This window comes from Pleurodeles waltl, chromosome 7, assembly GCF_031143425.1.
Source record: "Pleurodeles waltl isolate 20211129_DDA chromosome 7, aPleWal1.hap1.20221129, whole genome shotgun sequence".
In the NCBI taxonomy this organism is placed as follows: Eukaryota; Metazoa; Chordata; class Amphibia; order Caudata; family Salamandridae; genus Pleurodeles; species Pleurodeles waltl.
This window is the reverse complement of record NC_090446.1, coordinates 24,069,742-24,090,085: the sequence shown is the minus strand read 5'-3', so window position 1 is coordinate 24,090,085 and position 20,344 is coordinate 24,069,742. Positions and strand designations below refer to the sequence as shown.

Below are 20,344 nucleotides of genomic sequence, written 5' to 3'. Positions count from 1 at the left end.
AGAATTTTTTTTTCTTTTTCAGAGGATAGCGGAGGTGCGACTCCGAGTGTAGAAGTAGAGAAGTCGTCGAACTTCATAGAAATAGCGGAGGTGCGACTCCGAGTGTGAGAGTAGGGAAGTCGTCGAACTTCATGTGTGTGTGGCGCTTTGTGCATAAAAAGGTCCACGTGGTTGTTGTTGTTGAGACGGGCCATGCGAGGTCAAGAGACTCCGGAGTATGTTGATCCATGTTGTGGTGTGGGCGGTTTAGTAGGTTGATCGGGCGTGGTCAACGAGTCGGTACGTGTGTTAGGGAGTGAAAGGAACTTCGACTTCGGGCTTTGACAAGATTCTAAGTGCACTAGAATAGATCATTGACAAGTTGAGAGTAGGTCTGCGGGTCAGATTTGCTTGCGAACGTGGGGACCGAGAAAGATGGAATAACTACCGAGGCTAGTGAAAAATCCCTAAGGTCCTGAAGCGACTGTGTTACCCTTCCTGTAGTAAACCGACAGATCTGTTTTATTTTTTGGTAGCTCGCGATACATGCAAGGAGTTGTTACAAGAGGAGCTGAGTGAAGGAGGACTAGCCGCGAGGCTTTGTCAGCCGCAGTGTGTGTGAGTGTGACGTCACTAGGAGCCGCGCTGGGATAGGTTGGTTGGAGAGAAGGGTCGCGCACGGATTGGACGCAGTCCGTGGGGCTCGATTGGAAGGGGAAAGGCAAGCGAAGAGTATTCCGGGAATAAAAGTCACCTATTGATTACAAATTTTGTGAAATAAAAGACGAGAAAATGAAATTTTTTAAAGCATTAAGGAGTGCGATGAAGGGGGAGTCTTACATTAAAGCGAGCGTAGGAGAGGAGATGCCGCCCGAAGGTACACCAGCTTACATTGTAATGGAGGAAAAAGGGGTAGCTCCGTGCCTTTGGCTAAAGCAATGGCACAAGTTGACAGAGAAGCATGGGAGCGTAGCATTCCCGATCCATGGGACATTCAATATAAGGATACTAGAGAATTTGAGATTCACGATGTACGACATGAAGGTACCTCCAAGGCCAGCACAGCTTGAGGCTCTAGCAATTTGGGAACTGATGGCTAGACAGCAACAGCAAAATAAGTTCGAGAACAGGATAAGGAAGGTAGAAAAGACACTAGCGGACGCTAGGTGGGATAATGCACAGAAGGTGTGGAGGTCAGATGTATTGCAGGGAATAAAACTGTTTCCCGCAATTACTAAGAAAGATGAGGAGACAGGTAAGAAAGCTACCTGTAAGACAAACAGGAGGTGTTCCAAGGATAGAGAGGACGAGGAAAAGTTGAGAAGAGAAGAGGAGTTAGAGGATGAGAAGTTAATAATGCAATTGCTGAACGACCGTCCACCACCTTATGCAGAGAGTGGACAAGGTCCAAGTACCAGTTCTGCCCCTCTGGCATCGGTACAGAACGGTGAAACTCAGAGTTCAGGAGCATCATCGGGATCTAAGGACCCGAGTCTACTGTTCACCCCGCAGATACCGCAGGTTAGGAGAATATATCCAGATGTGCCCATGCTGAAACCAGCAGAAAATTATCAGCCGCAGATCCCAGGATACTATAGCAGTGACAACAGTGCAGGAATGATTCTAGATCCAACCGTAAGGGGAGTACAGAATGGTCACAACCCGACATTGGCACAAGTTGAATCAACTCAGTTTCTGATGCCTCAAAAGCAGATGCAAGGGTGAAATGCACATGCTCAGATGACGGGGAGTCAGATGGGCATGCCGGCAATGATGACCCATAGTGTGGGAATGAACATGCCTCAGAACATGGGGAATGGACAAAACCCAGATGCGATATCACTACCCATTACCGTAGGTCCACCAGTACCTCTGTACAGTCAGCCTAACTTAGGTATGAGCGGTCAGGGATCAATGCTGCAGAATGGGACAGAGAGGAGGTGCATAGAAAACACTCCAGGGATAACTCCGATAGCGGCTCAGCCAACTGGATCTGGGACCTTGATGGAGTTTAGTCCCATATGTGCTCAGTCAACACTGGTGAGGTCGAGTCCCCCACTGGTGATACCGCTGTCATCGAATATTGAAAAGTTGCCGCAACCGTCGATGGCAGTCGATGTGAACGCTACACTGATGGGGTTGAATGCGCAACAGCTGACACAGTGGTTCAACAGTCTAAATTCCACACAAAGTTCAGCCAGTGGGAAGGGAGAAGATTATCTGAACAGGGTCAGGTTGAACATGGAAGCACAGGAATTGGTGGAAGGGACTATGGGTGTGAATAGGTTAGAGTCCTACTCGGAAGAAGAGCTGAGGTATCTATGTCCCAGGATAACAAAAGAAGTGAACAAGGTACACAAAAGTTTGCAGGAAGTAGCTGACAAAAACGGGGTTGATATAGACAAGACAAAACACTTGAGCAGGAGCTACAGATTGGATTTTGGGACCACAGATTTTGAACACATGAGGTCAGCAGGCATGAAGGCGCACCTTAGAGAATTGCTGCAGAGTGCACAAGTGTGGAGGTGCTTAGACAAGTGGGAAAGCAGGTGGGTAAAGAGAAAGGAAAAGAGGAGGGACAGTGCTACGGAACTCAACGAGAAAAGACCGCAGAGTAGCGAGGCAGTAACCATGTTACCAATGAGGGAGACAGCAGGGGGAAAATTAATACATGTACCATGGCACAGAAGCGACATTCAGTCCTTTACGGATGATTTTCCCAAACTGAGAGAGAAGCCGATTGAATGGTATCAACAGACTGATAGGTTTGTGAAGCTTGCAAAATGTCTCTGGGAAGACCTGAATACTCTCTTTGAGATTGTGGTTCCAGCGGATTTGTGGGAGGATTGCAAAAGAGCTGTAGGTTGGCCGACAAGTGAACCAGAGAGAGACAGGGAGACGGGTGCACCATCACCTATGGTAATGAGCCTGTACTACAAGGTGATTGAGCATTTGAAGACGAAAGTTGCCGCGAAAAATGTGGATTGGCAGAAGATCGATCGAACTGCCCAAGAGGCTAAAGAGTCGATTCATAGTTACTATGAGAGGTTGTTGAAGGCGTTTAAGAACTACAGTGGCACAGAAACAATAGAGGCGAAGGACATGCTTCATTTTGTGTTCAGATTTGTGGAAGGGCTGAGACCAGAAATAAGTCAGATGATAAAGTCGCATTTGATTTGTTGGCAGTCGAAACCGATCGATGAGGTGTTGAATTATGCGAAATACTGTAGCGACGAAATTGAGGTGAAACAGAAAAGGCTGAAAGAGAAGGTGATGATGATGCAACTTAAAGCAGCTCAGACAGGTCTGCAAGGTTTGCAAGGGATGCAAGGGTTCCAACAGCAGGTACCGCAACCGCAGCCGCAGTTGCAGGGAAATATGGTGTTTCAGCCACAGGCGAGAGGCAGAGGCAGAGGAGGTTTTGTGAATAATGGTCCGGATTTGAACACTGTTGTGACTGGTGTGCAGGCAATGAAGAAGGTGATGCCGTGTCACGTGTGCGGAATTGTCGGTCATTGGAAACGCGAGTGCCCGATGGTGGTGCAGGAAGGTGCAGGTGCAGGTGCAGGTGTTGGTCAGCAAAACAATGATGTCAATGCATTTCAGACAATGAGGGGACCGAAAATGAGAGGTCCAAACCCAAATTTCCAGACCGTAAATCAGTTGCAGGGATTACAACCTATGCAGCCGCAGCAGATGCAGATGCCTCGTATGCAGATGACGCAAATGCAGCCAATGCAACAGCAGTTACCCATGGTACCTAATCAGCAAATGCCAATACCTTTGGCACCAATGAGTCAGCAGCAAGTGATGGTTCCTCCACAGGTCTCGGGTCAGGTAATGAGTACAAATGGCACAGTACAACAGTTCCCACTACACAGTGAGAGTGGAATAAACAATGTATGGGAGAGTGAAAGTTCAGAAGAAGAAGGAGATTGTGTGCTTGCAGCATCCTTGGAAGTTGATCAAAAGGGTCCGTACGTAGAGGGAAGAGTAATGGGTCATCGTGTTTCATTCTTGGTTGACACAGGAGCCACACGTTCAACTGTTAAGAGCAGTGAAGTACCAAATTTGCCACTCTCAGGGAGGACAGTTCAAGTGGTGGGAGTAGCAAACAGGCACCTGACGAACCCAATAACAGATCCGGTACCAGTCAGCATCGGTAACTATCAAGGGGTGCATCAGTTTGTGATATGTGACTCAAGCCCGATAGCACTGTTAGGGAGAGACCTATTGTGCAAATTGGGTTGTTCGATCATGTGTTCGAACGAAGGAATAACAATACAGACGAGCAGTGATGGGGAAGAAGAGGATAGTGTAGAGGGGGATGAGATGGAAACTGTCGATGAAGAATATCCTCTGATTTGTCTTTTCCCGATGATAACTGAAGAAGATATTCCAGCCGAATTACGGGAAACAGTCGGAAAAGAAGTGTGGGATATGACAGGGAAAGAGGTGGGATTGATGAAAGGAGTGGAACCAGTGAAAGTGACTGTAAAGCCCAATGCGATCTTTCCCCAGACCCCACAATACCACATGGCACAGGACACCCTCATGAAGGTTGCCCAACTTATTGACGAATTTGTAAAACAGGGGGTACTGAAAGAAGTGTTAAGCAGTCCATGTAATTCACCAATAATGGGACTAATAAAGCCAAGTGGAAAGGTCCGACTTGTGCAGGACTTGAGGAAAATAAATGACATCATAGTCAAGTGTTGCCCTGTCGTACCAAATCCAGCTGTGATAATGTTTCAAGTCCCTTGCGATGCCGAGTGGTTCTCAGTCATCGACTTGTCACAAGCATTCTTTTCGGTGCCTCTCCATGAGGACAGCCAATTCCTCTTTTGTTTCAAATTCTTAGACAGGGTGTACAGTTGGTGTCGAATTCCTCAAGGGTTTTCAAAGTCACCGTCAATCTTCAATCAGATTCTAAAGAAAGATTTAGAAGCATTAGAATTGCCATTCGAGTCAACTCTAGTACAGTACATTGATGACTTACTGATTGCATCAAAGACAGAAAGTGGCTGCACAGCCGATACCATTGCTCTGTTGAACCATTTGGGAAGGAATGGACACAAGGTGTCTCCTTCCAAATTGCAATTTTGTCAGAAGAAAGTGAAATACTTGGGTCACCAAATAGAGAAAGGGTCACGGAGAATAATGAAGGAAAGAATAACAAGTGTACTTCAAATGAGTCCACCCAAGACAAGGAGGGAGGTGAGGAAGTTTTTGGGAATGGTGGGCTATTGTCGCCAGTGGATTCCCAACTTTTCAACTCTAGCAAAGCCTCTACTGAAACTGACCCAGAAGGATGCCGTGGATCAAATTGAGCTGAAAGGAGATGAGATGGATGCTTTTATTGAATTAAAGGAATGCATGTGCAGGGCTCCAGCTTTAGGTATGCCTGATTACACAAAGCCTTTCACATTGTTTTGTCATGAACGTGATGCATGTTCTTTGTCTGTCTTGACTCAAGCCCATGGTGGCGTAAACAGACCAGTAGCGTATTTTTCAGCTACTTTGGATCCGGTCGCAGCAGCACTTCCAGGGTGTTTGCGCGCCGTAGTAGCAGTTGGTATCAGCCTCACTCAGAGTGAAGGAATAGTGATGGGACACCCAGTAACAGTCATGGTCCCTCACTCAGTTGAGATACTTTTGACCCGCTCCCGAACGCAACACATGACCGGAGCAAGACTCACAAGGTATGAAACGATAATTCTGGGCTCACCGAACGTGCAGCTGAAAAGGTGCACTACGTTGAATCCAGCAACCTTGCTTCCTGGTGAAAATGCTGAAATTGAGAACGCTGAAGACGTCGAGCATGACTGCCTTCAGGTGACTGAATTTTGCACAAAACCTCGACCTGACATTAAGGATACTAAGCTTGATGAAAATGACCAAATTGTTTTCGTTGATGGTTCATGTCTAAGAGATGGGATGGGAATTTTGAAAGCAGGATATGCTGTATGTACTGTAACAGGTGTCTTGGAAGCATCCTGGCTCCAAGGAGTCTATTCCGCACAAGTAGCAGAACTTGTAGCCCTTACAAGAGCATGTCAACTGTCTGCATTGATGAAAGTCACCATTTACACTGATAGTCAGTACGGGTTTGGAATTGTGCACGACTTTGGACAACTATGGTCACAGAGAGGTTTCCTGACTTCTTCAGGATCCCCAGTGAAAAACGGGGAGAGAATAAGGGAATTGTTACACGCCATTCAAATGCCAGCCGAAGTTGCAGTGGTAAAGTGTAGTGCTCATACGAAAGGACAGGACTATGTTTCTCTGGGAAATGCATATGCGGATCAAGTCGCAAGATTTTGTGCCTTGAACTGTATATTACTCAGGGATGAATGGAATTCGATAAGTGAGCCAGAACTCGAACCAGCTGAAGCATTTGCCTTAAAGGTCGTAGATACAATAGATGAACTAAAAACATTGCAGAATAGCGTCAGGGAGGATGAGAGAGATTCCTGGATTAAATCACAATGTATAAAGAGACCAGATGAGTTATGGGTTTCAAATGAGGGAAAATTTGTTTTGCCAAACAGTCTCTTGTCACAGCTTGCGCGGTTCTATCATGGGCAAGCTCACCTAGGGAGAGATGCCATGATAAGATTGTTCAAAACTGATTGGTTTAACCCCAGATTTCGTCAAGCTGCAGAAGCAGTTTGCCATCGATGTGTCACTTGCCAGCAGATGAACCCGGGGAAGGGAACGGTTGTGAATGCGAGCCACATTGGCAGAGCCAGTGGCCCATTTAGTCGAATGCAGATAGATTTCATTGAGATGCCTGTGCATGGAGGTCTGAAGTATGTGTTGGTGATTGTGTGCATTTTTATTCACTGGATTGAAGCATACCCCACACGTAGAAATGACAGCCTTACAGTTGCAAAGCTACTGTTGAGAGAGTTGATACCACGTTTCGGATTCCCGATCTCTTTAGAATCAGATAGGGGAAGTCACTTCAATAACGAGGTGATAAAGTTACTTTGCGAAGCGCTGAACATTGAGCAAAAACTGCATTGTAGCTATCGCCCTGAAGCATCAGGACTGGTAGAGCAGATGAATGGTACACTGAAATCAAGAATGGCGAAAATATGTGCATCGACAAATTTGAAATGGCCTAACGCATTGCCCTTGGTGCTAATGTCAATGAGAAACACCCCTGATAGAAAGACTGGATTGTCTCCGCACGAAATTCTCATGGGCAGGGCTATGAGACTTCCTGCAGTTCCCGCAAACGCGCTTTTGAATATTACAGATGATATGGTGTTAGACTACTGCAAGGGTCTGGCTGACGTGGTTCGCTCTTTCTCTCACCAGGTGGAAGCAACCACCTTGCCACCGATCCAAGGTCCAGGACACGCACTGAAAGCAGGTGACTGGGTCGTGGTAAAGAAACACGTGAGGAAGTCGTGTCTGGAACCCCGTTGGAAAGGCCCTTTCCAAGTGATCCTGACGACAACTACCGCCGTGAAGTGTGCGGGGGTTCCCAACTGGATTCACGGCAGTCACACAAAGAAAGTGTTGTGTCCCACAGATGAGGAAGTTGAAGCGCTGAAACTGCCAGTGCCTGATAAAACAGTGCTGAGTGCTGAGACAGAACAAAACCGAACTGAAAGAGAACAGGCAGAAGCAGGAGAGAGAGGGATATTATTGGAGGGCGAAGAGTCCGACTCACTTGGAGAAGACCAAGGAGAAAGTTCAGACAGCGACGAAGAAGCTGAAGGTGACAAAGAGCCTGAAGCAGCTGAGGGTAGCAAAAAGCCTGAAGCAGCTGAAGGTGACAAAGAACCTGAAGCAGCTGAAAGTGATACAGAGCCTGACGAAAGTAACAGTGACGAAGGGCTCGAAAAAGGTGAAAAAGCAGGAGAGCCTGATCAGAGGAGGGCTTTCCCAGAAGCAGACGATACAGGAAAAGAAAAAGAGAACGTGATTGATTCCCCAGAAGGAGGGGACAAGGCAGAACAGAACGAAACAGTTCAAGCTTCCACAGAAAAGGTCGCAGGTCCATCAAATGGACACGGTGCAAAGAGGAGACTAAGTATATCACCAGTTAAACAAAGGACTGGAGAAGGTTTGAACGACGGAGAAAGGCCAAAAGTGAAAGAGAAAAGAAAGGAAGTGTCTGTCGTGGTACCAACCTCGAGTGAAGAAAAAGACTTGACAAAAGAGGAGAGTACCAGCGAAGCAGAATCGAAAAGAGAAGCAAAATTGAAAAAGAAAAGGATACCGAACAGAAGATATTCCGGTCCTGAATGGGCATATGCAGTCAATGAGGATTGGACTGACGAGTTTGTATCTCTAAGCATCGAGAACGAAGAAGAAGAGATACCAATAGAAAAGAAAAGTTTTATGGACTCTGTTGATTGAAAGGGTGATAAATTATATTGCCTGCTAAAATTTAGAGTGATAAAACCAGCTGAGACATTGTTAAACTGGAGGAGATATTTGCTAAACCGATAAAGACTGAGTTATTGCCGAATTGAGACAAATGCTGCTAACCGATAAGTGACTGGCCTCTTGAAGAAAACTGTGTGAACATTGCGCTCGTTCAGCTTTGTAACTGAATTGCTAAATAGTTTCATTTATAGGTGCTTCTAGCTCTCTGATTCTATACAGATCAATGACGCAAAACAGTAGAAAGAAATATTGTAAATATGTGTGTATAGGCTTGGTAATTGCATGTGTACTAATAATAATGGCAATAGTGCTTGCAATGCATGGAAAGGGTGAGAATGAGAAAATTGACGCTTCTACTTTTGCTCCTGTTACTATCACTGAACTAACCGCATTGAAAAGACAAGAATTAGATGAGAGACACTTGCATGATAAGAAGGAGCTTTCATATAATGTTTTCTATCGCTTGCTAACAGAATATGTTGAGACTATGGATGCGAAAGATTGTTATGTGTGTACACAGATACCGACATCAGTAAAGGAAGGGGTGACTTATCACCACATGCCTCTTACATACGGGATTACATGTAGTATAGTAATGTCTAGATTTTATGGTCAAACTAACATACAGTATTTTTATTCAAATTATGATGTTACCTTTGCATATGTTCCTAAAATAGCGCAGCTAAGCCAGATTGCTAAAGATTGGGATGCTAAAATAATGAGGGAATTTTTCGAGCCAATGCTACCTTTTGAAACGGCTCACGCTCATAGGGAAAATCTTACCTGCTCGCTCTCTGCAGTAGAAATAAGCTTTTTAGATCGCACAGATGATAGAAGGGCACAAATGAATGCAAAATTAGAAAAGGAGCTACATAAGAGGACTTCAGTAGATAATTATGATTTTGCTGCAATAAAGACACAAGGGAGAATTGCTTTAGATGCTTGGCATGTAGGGAAATTTTGTATATATCGAGGTGAATCTTATTATGATAACATTTTCGTAGGAGCGAGTGAGTGTAAACATACGTTTATCTTTAAGGCCAAATGGACATTCATGATGAATGGACTTGACCCTGTCATTCCAGGTGTATATTACATTTGTGGGTATAATGCCTATTATCGTCTTCCAAAGGGATGGTGGGGGAGATGTTATTTGGGTATAGTGTTCCCAAAGGTTTATCAGCTGGATGACCTATCGATGATTCAAAAGACATCTGGATCCCATCGTATCCAGAAACGAGAGACCGCAGCTGCTGTGGTAGGAGATATATTTGGAGCCATGATTCCTTCATTGGGAGTTGTGCTGAATTCCATCAAAATAAGAAAGTTGTCTACTATAGTGGATAACATGATGACAAAGTTTTCAGGTGCTATAATCCTGATAGATGCTGAACTTGCAGCGGAAAGAGCTATGACTCTTCAAAATAGGCTTGCTTTAGACATTCTTTTAGCAAAGGATGGCGGCGTTTGCAAAATGCTTGGTGCACGACACTGTTGTACTTATATTCCTGACAATAGTGTGAAGATTAAAACTATGCTTGCTAATCTAACAAAAGAAAGTGCAGATTTGAAGGAACTGAAAGAACCAGGAGTGTGGGAGAAGGTTGGAAAAGGACTTGCTTCAGTGGGACATTGGCTTGGGGGAATTTGGAATGGAATATTACTAAAAATAATACAGGGAATATTAATTGTAATGATTTGCATATTTGGAATTTGGGGAATAAAAAGGGGAATAATAATGATTATAGAAAGAATTAAAAGAAGAAAGGAAGAGAAAATAATGAAAAGAATGGCAGAAGAATACAAAGCGAAAACTAGGGGAACTAAAAGGAAAAGAGAACTGACAGAATTTTAATGGAATAAAATTTGTGGGCATGATTTGTGTGATGACTAGTAGTCATCAGAGGAGGGATTGATGAAGCAGAAATGAAGGTTTTACATTTATTAGCGCTTAAATGTAGTGTTGAAATAATCATGTGTGACTTTAACCGAACTAATGAAGATTGTACGGGGACAAAATGTGCCCTTAGAGTAGTTTGCCAACATTTATAAGCGTGCTTTATATAACGTGGTGTATTAGAATTGCACTAATCCGACATAATCATAAACGTATGCTACGATTTGCTTGGTTGAAATGTTTTAGCTTAGCATTACTTTAGTGGAGGCTTTGGCCTAGTTGCCTGGTCTCACGGTTTAGATGCTCGTATTTTTCCAATGTGCTAATAAACGTGTATTTTTGCTTGAAGCTGTACTTTTCCACTGAGATCGTTCACATGCTTATCTTAAGGTTTCGTGCCAGCCTGGCATATTTTCTCTTTACTCCAAGGTCGATCTGCAGGTGCGGACAATGGAGGCTCTGAAAGTGAGCTAATTGGTATAAAATGTTGCAACTTGCGTACCCATCTCCAAGGATAATGTATGCTTAAGTAAAAGCTTGAGAACTGTCGTTTTTGATTGGACAATTTGAAGCTAACCTATGAACCCTCCAATGGAAGACCCTACTGGATTTGAACTGTTGTCTATAAAAACCAGGTGCACGAGAAGAAAGTAGCCATTATTGCCATTACAAGCCTTTTGCAGCCATTACCAGCTCGATACCCGCCATTTTGCAGACTTCGTAGCTATTATGGCACACTTTGCTGCGACGCCATTTTGAAAGAGACTTTGATGCTTTCTCTAATTGAGAGAAAGAGACTTTAAATTATTCTTGCCCTAGAGACTTTAACTTTGATCCCTTTGCATGAAGTAGTAGTTTTATTTTGCCGCCGTGAGGCAATTGCCCCGTCCACCCCTGCCCCTTTGCCGTCCCATGCTGATCGAAACGGTACCCATGCTGATCGAGAAACGGTACCTGTGAGACGAAGACTTCCTTGTATGCTGATCGTAATTGGTAAATATGAAAGGAAATTGTACAATTGCATTGTGTTTCTTTTAGGTAACCAACTGCTGATTTTTGACAAGATCCCTAGCTAGGAGTTTTTCTAAATTAATGTTGCTAAATTGTTTTCGCATGAAGTCCCACATGCCGATGCTAATTTGAGGTTAGGTGAGGATTCCTTCTGTTGCACGATGCAATTTGAGACCTTGTTATGCTGACTAAATGTATGCAATTAGCTCATTACAGATTATCGTATTAGTGATTTGCATTGCTATTATCGAATGTCTTGTGATTCAAATGCTACATAGACTGCACTTGTTTCGCCGCTATGGACAGCTATTAATGTTCATATTTGTTTATCATTTGGTGTTGAGACACATTTATATTGTGCTAGCTTTGTTAATATAGGGAAATAAATTCACTAACTTTGCAATAAACTGGTGTGGTTATTCCTGACTGAAAGGTCAGGGTTCGCTGAAATGTATTCTGGATTAATCGTCAAGTATTATGTTGATCAAGGTATTGCTTATGTTCGTTATTGATTATTGATTTGATGAAATTGATCGATATAAGAGTACAGAGAGTTCCACTTAGTCAAAAGATTCATCGGCCTAAAGAGCGTCCGAAGACAGGTAAATTATTAGTGCGGACCGCTCTATCAGTTCCTGGCGAAGAGGTCCTTCAGGACCGCGGACAATGTGCGCAGCGCTTCAAGGAGGTGCGGAATGGTCCGTCCATAGTGCGTCTCTCCCCCGGGCAGCAGCTTCTCCTGTATCTCATTCTCCAATGGAGGTTCTCTGAAGAGTAGTTTCTCCATCACCCAAACCACCACCTCCGACCATAGCGCCTTCCTGTCCGACATGTGGGTGCTGCGCCAGAGCGCATTCTTCACGGCCATCAGAGCAAGCGCCAGCAGGTTAAAGGACACGGTCCATTGCTGTCTGTCCAGCTCATCCTTCAGCCTGCAGAAGCGCCGCTGTCTGTCCGCCTCTTCAGCCCCCCTCAGTGGGGCCCGTGGCATCGCCTTCTGCCCACCGGTGGGCTCTGGGGGGTCCATTTTAGTGGCTCCACCATCCAACTTTGACTCCGTGCCTTCCATTTTAGCTGCAACTCGAGTTTCTAGAAAACAACTTTCAATCTTATGGCTCCTGGGACGGGGGGCGGTGCTGGCGGGGGGCGTGGTTATTCTTTTTTAACTATTTAGGAATAGTTTGGACAGCTCTAAAATAATTTCGATTGGAATTTTCTGTTTTTATTTCGTATTTCAGTGGATAAGAAGACCGCCTTTTGCTCATGTTCGGGGTTCATTTGACCGGTTTCGTGCACTATTTCGTGCCCCTGACAGTGCCTGTATCTAGGAGCTTTTCGGCTCTGCCTCGACCCTTAGAATCCGCTGCAGACAACGTCACAGCAGTGACCGCCTCTTGCAGGAATCGACACTCCCTGGTAAAGCCCACGCAGAGCTCTCAAGTTTCCCTTTCCTTTTGTGAACATCTGGTACAGTTCAGGGTCTTAACCAGCGAGACAAGAAATATCAGAATGAAGACAAGCACTGACAAAGTCAGTAGGTCTCGCCTTCATCATGAGTACCAATTTATTGGCTTTACCAATGCTTATTGTAAAGGAGTGCTTTAAATGGAAACATGGAAGCACTCACTATCCACAGACCCTGCTAGCTCCGAGAAGTGCTGGTACTCTCTCATTGAATGCTTTGGAGCGGTACTGAGAAGTGCAGGTACCTTCCCTTTAAATGAAAGGTGCGCAGGTACTCTGTACCGGACAGTTCCGGACCATTTAAAGCACTGTTGTAAAGCACTGTTTCACAAAAGTAAATGATAAAAAAAAAATCAAAAACAAATCTGGAGGAAAAGCAAGCACCTATTTTAAGGGATCCCTGAAGTATGTGTGGAATCCATTATGTTCAACCTTCATAAAGGGTATATTCTATCATTCAAATACCTTTCACTCAGGAAACTGAACAATATTAAAAATGGGAAGGCCCTGTCTGAATTTAAAGGGAAGCGCTTGCAAATGCCTAATTTAAGTTCCATGGGGCTCAGACGTGGAGCTAAGACAAGAGCCATTTGCTGCCCATCCTTAGCCCAGAGAGCAGATCTACAGGCATCCAGGAGCAGAGACATCTCCCTTTTAGTCATGCTAAGTACACCTTCTGCATGAAACTCCAGCTGAGTGACTGCATGAGCAGCACCTCCCCCAAATCATAAAAGCCCTTGTTTGCCAAGGCATGTGCTTTCATGTAATATGTTTGTGAACAATTCAGGAGCTACCCAGTAACCCTAGGACCCGGGGAAAATAAATACTGTATAGAACACAGATGGCCCTGGAGGGGAGGTAAAATATACTTGTTATTGCACTTTAACAGGAAAGCTAGGAGGAGTAGGAAATAACACACATTTGGGGGGCGAAAGGGTGAATTTGGAGGGGGAAGCAGCGCATAAGGGAGAGATCTAGAAAACACATGAACTCTCACAGAGAGTTCAAAGAAACAGAGAAAGTAGTTCCCAGGATGTGGGTAGTGAAAGAATGAAGGGTGTCCAATCAAAACATGGTAAAGCTGCTATGGAGCCGGGGAGGGAAAACAAGACAAGGAAGGCAAGACATCAAATGAGAAGCAAGAATATGAGAGTGACAATATAACCAACCAATGGTAAACCATGGACGGGGTCTAAGCCCACTGTTAGTTTTGGTTATGGTTCACAAGAGGTCTTTCGCAACCAAACAGGCAAACTCTGGCCCTCATTGTGACATTGGCGGTAAATCCCATTTACTGCCACGCTGATGACCGCCAACTTACTGCCGAGGCGGCGGATATCCGTTCACCATCTGTCCACACACACACCAATCTGACAGAATTCAGCCACATACACAAATCCGCCAGTCCAAAGGTCTGTGAAAAAGTGGTGGTATCAAAACCCACACCGTTCCGACAACAGAACAATGCCCACCACATTATGACCCACGAATCACCACGGCGGACATTCAATAGCAGTAAACCATTTGCAGTATATACCGCCATGCTCACAATGGACACCCACATACAAAACAACACCACATTGGACAATTCAAACAACATACACCTGACACCCATACACTAACCACACCCACACACCCAGACCACTATAAAACACTCACCCACATTACCCACAACCCTTTACAAATACAAGTCATTGCCACCAGAGACACAACAAGATCACTTACACAACTAGAGCCACACGCTACTCACACCTATACACCACTCACGCACTCCAAATCACACACCCTAACACATTACCCAACACACCCTCACCAACACACCTCACATAACACCCATGGCACCACAAAGACACCCCCGTTTCACAGAGGAGCTAAGGGTCATGGTGGAGGAAATTGTCAGGGTAGAGCCACAGCTATTTGGAGCACAGGTGCATCAGAGATCAATAGCCAGGAAGATGGAGCTATGTCGGAGAATCGTGGACTGGGTCAACACCATGGGACAGCACCCCAAAACAAGGGATGACTTCAGGAAGAGGTGGACTGACCTACGGGGGAAGGTACGTTCCATTGTAGAAAGATACCAGCTCCCAATACAGAGGACTGGCGGTGGACCCCCCAACTTCTCCCCCACAACACACAGCATGGGAGGAGCAAGTCTTGGCAATACTGCATCCTGAGGGCCTTGCCGGAGTTGGAGGAGGACTGGACTCTGGTAAGTCAACTTTCAACAATTACCACCCCCATACCTGCATGCCATCACATATCCTCACCCTCACTCCCATCACTCCACTCCATCCTACACACTCCACCATCCCATCACACTTATCCCAATGGCAAGCCCTGCATGCTATACCAACGTATGGACACTCCTCACAGCCCTGCATGGACACTCATCACACTAACATACAAAAGTGAAAACTGGCAGGACAAATCCAACCATAGAGGGGAAGCCAGGGATGTACAATATGTCATACACATAAACCATAACACATCATTTAGATCCCCAGAGGTACCCCAGCCAATGTCACCCGAGAGGAGGTGCCAGCACTACCCAGTCCCCCAACTCTGGACTTCAGGATCTGGATGATCTACCTGGCCCATCAGGGACCACTGGACAGCTGATTACCCAAGCCCAGTCACAGAAAACCACGGTGCCTCCCCCATCAGGAAACAACACCACAGCACCCACCCACCGTACCCACACCTCTGTCCCTAGGTCAAGTCAATCAGCAGTGTGTCCACCTCTACACACAAGACAATGAGGGACCTGGGGTGAGTGGCACTGGGCACACAGTTCAGGGGACAGAGGCACAGGCCAACAAGGAAACTGGGAGGAGTGCTGTGCTCCAGAGGGAGGACATGCCCAGAGAACCGACTCTCCAGGAGGCACTTTCCGAGGTCCTGGGAGCCTACCAACATTCCCAGGACACGATGGGCCAGATTCTGGACAATGTGCATGAGAACAGGCGGCTGCAGGAGGGACAGTACCAGGGGATCAGGGAGGACTTGCAGGCCATCAACAACACCCTGATCTCCATAACAGGAGTGCTGGCAGACATGGCCAACATTATGAGGGAGGCAGTCTCACACCAGCGGGCCTCTGCCACTAGCCAGACATATGAACAGCCTTCCACGTTTGCTGCGGCTAGTGGCCATGAGGCCCCACCACAGGACTCACAGGCCACTACCACCCCTCTCCCTACAGAAGGTGAACCACCCCGCAAACATTCCTTGTGATCCAGACAGAAGCCAAAGACACATGCCAAGACCCTCGCCAGGAAATGAGACTCTCCTGATTGTCCCCCTTGTGTCCCACTCAGTCACCCTGTCCACCCTGTCCACCTTGAACTACCATTGCTCCCCTTCCTATTTCCACTTAGACACTGCACCTGTGCTACAAACAGACTGGAACAATACCCTGGACTTTCCTCCATCATCACCCCACCCCATTGCACTTTCCCCCCTATAGGTGAGCAACTTGGTTGCTCACACATGGTCCGGACACTACGGGACGCCGCGCAATTATCTGAACGCGGTCTCCCGTCCTCTACTATTTTCGTTTTGGATTAGGATTCTCGGTGGTACTGATTTCTCTACTTTAATCTACCGCTATCTATCCAAGTTTCAGATTCCTGGGATGGCTCAGGAGTCCCATTACTGATTAATTATCGATTTTTAGCTCAGCCCTGATGAAGTCTTGGAGATTTATATCTCATAAGACGAAACACGTGATGGCGTTCTGTTACTTGATTACCTTTCGGATGCTATGGTCACGGATGTGTTGACCTTAAGGATTGTTCTTCCATCACTGTGATGTAACCTATCTTTCGGCGTTTTGTTACCTGATTACGTTTCGGATGCTATGGTCACGGATTTGTTGACCTTAAGGATTGTTCTTTCATCACTGTGATGTATTCTATCTTTCAAGAATAAATTAAAGATTCCTTTTTTCACGATTTCCGGTCTCACAACGAAATTCTCGATCAGGATTCTATGGACACTAAACACATCTTATGTAATTGTTTTTGATTCATGAGTGCCCTGACTTCCAATTTATCCATGTTCGGTCTCTTCGGAAACCTCAGAGGATTAGGGAGGATCCTCTTGCCAGGAGCACCGTGCCCTATTTGCTATGTATATGTATTACCTTGTGGATTCATTGTGAGCGCCCAATTTCTATGTTCTTTCTTCCTGGTTGCTAGTGTTTTGGAGCACTTCAATAAACACCCTATGAAAAAATCCATTTGGAGTATGTCATGTATATCAAATATGTATTTTTTTAAACAGGTAAAAACATTGCAAATGAACTTTACATAGAATGAGCATAGATTAATGACTTGTAGCTGGCTGTACTGATCACACCAGGAGTATTTGTCAAATAACCAACATCTGTAAAATGAATTGCCAGAGGGAACAGTAAGTGGGCATAGAAGTGGGAAATATCAGCATGCCATTCCCACGCAGATTATAACTAAAGTCATTGAAATGTAAAGTTACACTGTCCTACCTGTGTCTCATAGGAAGTATTGACGGATCACAGATGTTCTATTGTCCTCATCCTCATCCGCCGCCTCCTCATCCTCACTGTCCACAGGGTCTACTGCTGCCACAGGGGCATCTCCAGTCTCCCCCTCCTGCAAAAAAGGGACATGGCGTCTGAGGGACAGGTTGTGCAACATGCAGCATGCTACTACTATCTGGCAGACCTTCTTGGGTGAGTGGCACAGGGATCCACCTTTTAGATGGAGGCACCAGAATCTGGCATTCAAGAGGCCAAAAGTTTTCTCAATAATTCATCTGGTTCGCACATGTGCCTCTTTATAACGTTCTTCTGCCCTTGTCCTGGCATTACTCACAGGGGTCAACAGCCATGATAGGTTTGGGTGACCAGAGTCACCTGCAAATATGGAGGGACAACATTTAGCCACACACTATCCTATATGGCCAACACCACAGGCATACACCAACATATACTGGGTGGGAACCAGGGCTCACATATTAGTCACACCCTAAGCCTCTGTAGTTGGCCCATCACATTTGGGATGCTGCTATTCCTCAGGACAAGGGCATCATGCACTGCCCCAGGATACTTAGCATTGATGTGGGATATGTACTGGTCCGCCAAGCACACCATCTGAACATTCTTGGAGTGGAAACTCTTACGATTCCTGAACACCTGTTCATTCTGCCGGTGGGGGGACAAATGCAATATGTGTACCATTAATCACCCCAATTATGTTGGGGATATGTCCCATTGCATAAAACTCGGCCTTCACTGTGGCCAAATCCTCAACCAGGAGGAAAACAATGTAGCTGCACATGTGTTTTATCACAGCAGGCAACACTCTTGTCAGCACTATTGAGAACATTGGCTGTGACATTCCTGCTGCCAAGCCCGCTGTCACTTGGAAAGAACCAGTTGCCAGGAAATGGAGTACAGATAGAACTTGCACAAGAGGGGGGATGCCAGTGGTCTGACTGATAGCAGATATCAGGTCAGGCTCCAATTGGACACACAGCTGTGTGATTGTGGCCCAGTCAAGTCTATTGGTGAGGATAATGTGCCTGTCCTCCAGTATAGGAAAGTCCACCAGGGGTCTATTCACCGGGATGTGTCTCCATCTCCTATTCATCCACAGTGGTAGGTATCTATGGGACACAAGAGTGAGGAGGCTGTCACAAACTGAACATTGGCGCTTCAACAGTAGTTTGCATTCTGTAAACATGTAATGGGTCAGTGTGATTTGTCCAGTATGTGCCTATTTCTCCTGTGACGCAGCATGATTCCAAAGGTCTGCCCCGCCCCCCCATGAAATGGTGTCCTCTGGTCCTGTGTGGAGGTTTCAGGTGGCAGTGAGGTAATTCCACTGATGTTGTTCGCTGTGGCAGGAGGCGGTTGGGTACCGCCGTGCAAATCCTCATTGGCTAATATTGGGCCCTATCGGTTACAGTGGCCAATGGTGATCTGCGCCGGTGGTGATGGTATGCACCACAACGGACGTGACCGCCATTTTCTATCTGATTCCTCACTTGCTACTTGACCTTCCATAGTAGAGGTCCTACACTGCATGTGTGTTGGAGAGACTGGTGGATGGGGTCCTACCCCAGTACGGACTGCTGTATGGGCCTCCAGACCAATAGGTGAGTACTCGTGGGCACGATGTATGTGGCATTCATGTATGGGGGTGTGTGTGATGGCTCTGTGTAAGGGGGGGGGATGTCCGCCTGGCTGGGTACACATTGGGTGCTGGGCTATGTGTGTTCCAATAGTGCTATAAACAGGTATGGTGGGCCATATGTGTAACTGGCTGGACTGTTTGTATAACAGTGCTTTCCTGTGTGTATTTCCTCTGCGGACCAGCGCCCATCAAAAAAAAGGTATAGGGCGTGCCATCACCAAGGACGTACGGACCCTGGGGGTATATGGCAGGTGGAGCACCCACTGTCCCAAACGGTGAGAGGACCTGAGACTCTGGGGAAGGAACACCACGGAGGCCCAGCTGGGGATGACCTCCCAACAAGGAAGGGGTGCCTGTCGGACCTGACCCCCATGATGGCCCGCATTCTGGCAGTGGCCTATTGAGAGCTAGATGCGCACTTGAGGGCATCACAGCAGCCACAAGGGGGTGAGTACAGTGGCTATCATTACAAATTACGGCTTGTGGGGTGGTATCCGGGTGGTGGATGTGTGTTATGGGGTGCCCCTAGGCCAGGCCTGACATAGCAGCACAGGCCCTCTGGTGGCTAGGGTTCTGAAGGGATCATCCTGCCTACCTAGCTTGTAAGCATCCACTACTGGTAAGGGCTGCATGGGTCCAAGGTTTGCTTCAGTTGGTGGTGTGTTCCCTTCCTCATGCCTTGCTGGCTAGCAATGTCAGTGGTGGTGCAATGCATAGTGCGTAGGCCTGTTCTGTGTGTGAGGGTGCTGTGTACGCCAAGAGTGGTGTAGGTTCAGCCATTGACCCAGTGTATCCTTCGTCTCTCTCTCTCTCTCTCTCTCTCTCCCCCCCCTTTCTTGTTTTGTCATCCTGTCCTTATGTGTATTAGCATCATCTGGTGGAGAAGCAGAGGCACTGGCGACGGAGGGAGCTGCATCCCACAGGACCCAGGAGGCAGAGTCCACTGACACTAAGGGCACCAGTAGGATGGAGGGCGAGGGGAGCACCACGGCGGAGACTGGAGGGGACATTTCAGAATCAGGTACCTCCTCTGACAGAAGCTCCCTGGTGGTGGCGGACACTTCCGTGACCACCCCAGCTACAGGTACAACTGCTTCTCCCCGTACCAGCACCGCCATCCCAACAGCCCCTCACCAAGTTATCCTTGCCTGCTCACCCAGGAGGATGGGCAGCTGCTTCACCCCAGGCACCTCAGGCCCTGCCACAGTGAGCCCTGCTGCCCTAAGTGAGGAGGCTATAGACCTCCTGAGATCCATCTTTGTAGGGCACTCAACCATTGTGAATACCATCCAGGGGCTGGCAGCCAAGATGCAACAATGTAATGCATTCCTGGAGGGCATTCACACTGGATTGGCGGCCCAACAGAGATCGATCCAGGCTCTGGCCTCCTCTCTGATGGCAGCCATTG

General features: G+C 46.5%; 1 protein-coding gene across 3 annotated transcripts in view; it reads right to left on the bottom strand.

Annotated features, from left to right (window-relative positions):
- LOC138303584 (uncharacterized) overlaps window positions 1-12,560 on the bottom strand; it is a 59,775-nt gene extending 47,215 nt beyond the window's left edge. Inside the window, exon 1 of one of the 3 annotated variants that reach the window (XM_069242851.1) lies at window positions 11,929-12,560. In XM_069242851.1, coding sequence (XP_069098952.1) covers window positions 11,929-12,362 — 434 coding nt within the window. In that variant the 5' untranslated portion in view covers window positions 12,363-12,560. The remainder of the gene's footprint in view (window positions 1-11,928) is intronic. The other 2 variants (XM_069242850.1, XM_069242849.1) reach the window with 2 other exon arrangements.
- Between the last annotated feature and the right edge of the window lie 7,784 nt (window positions 12,561-20,344).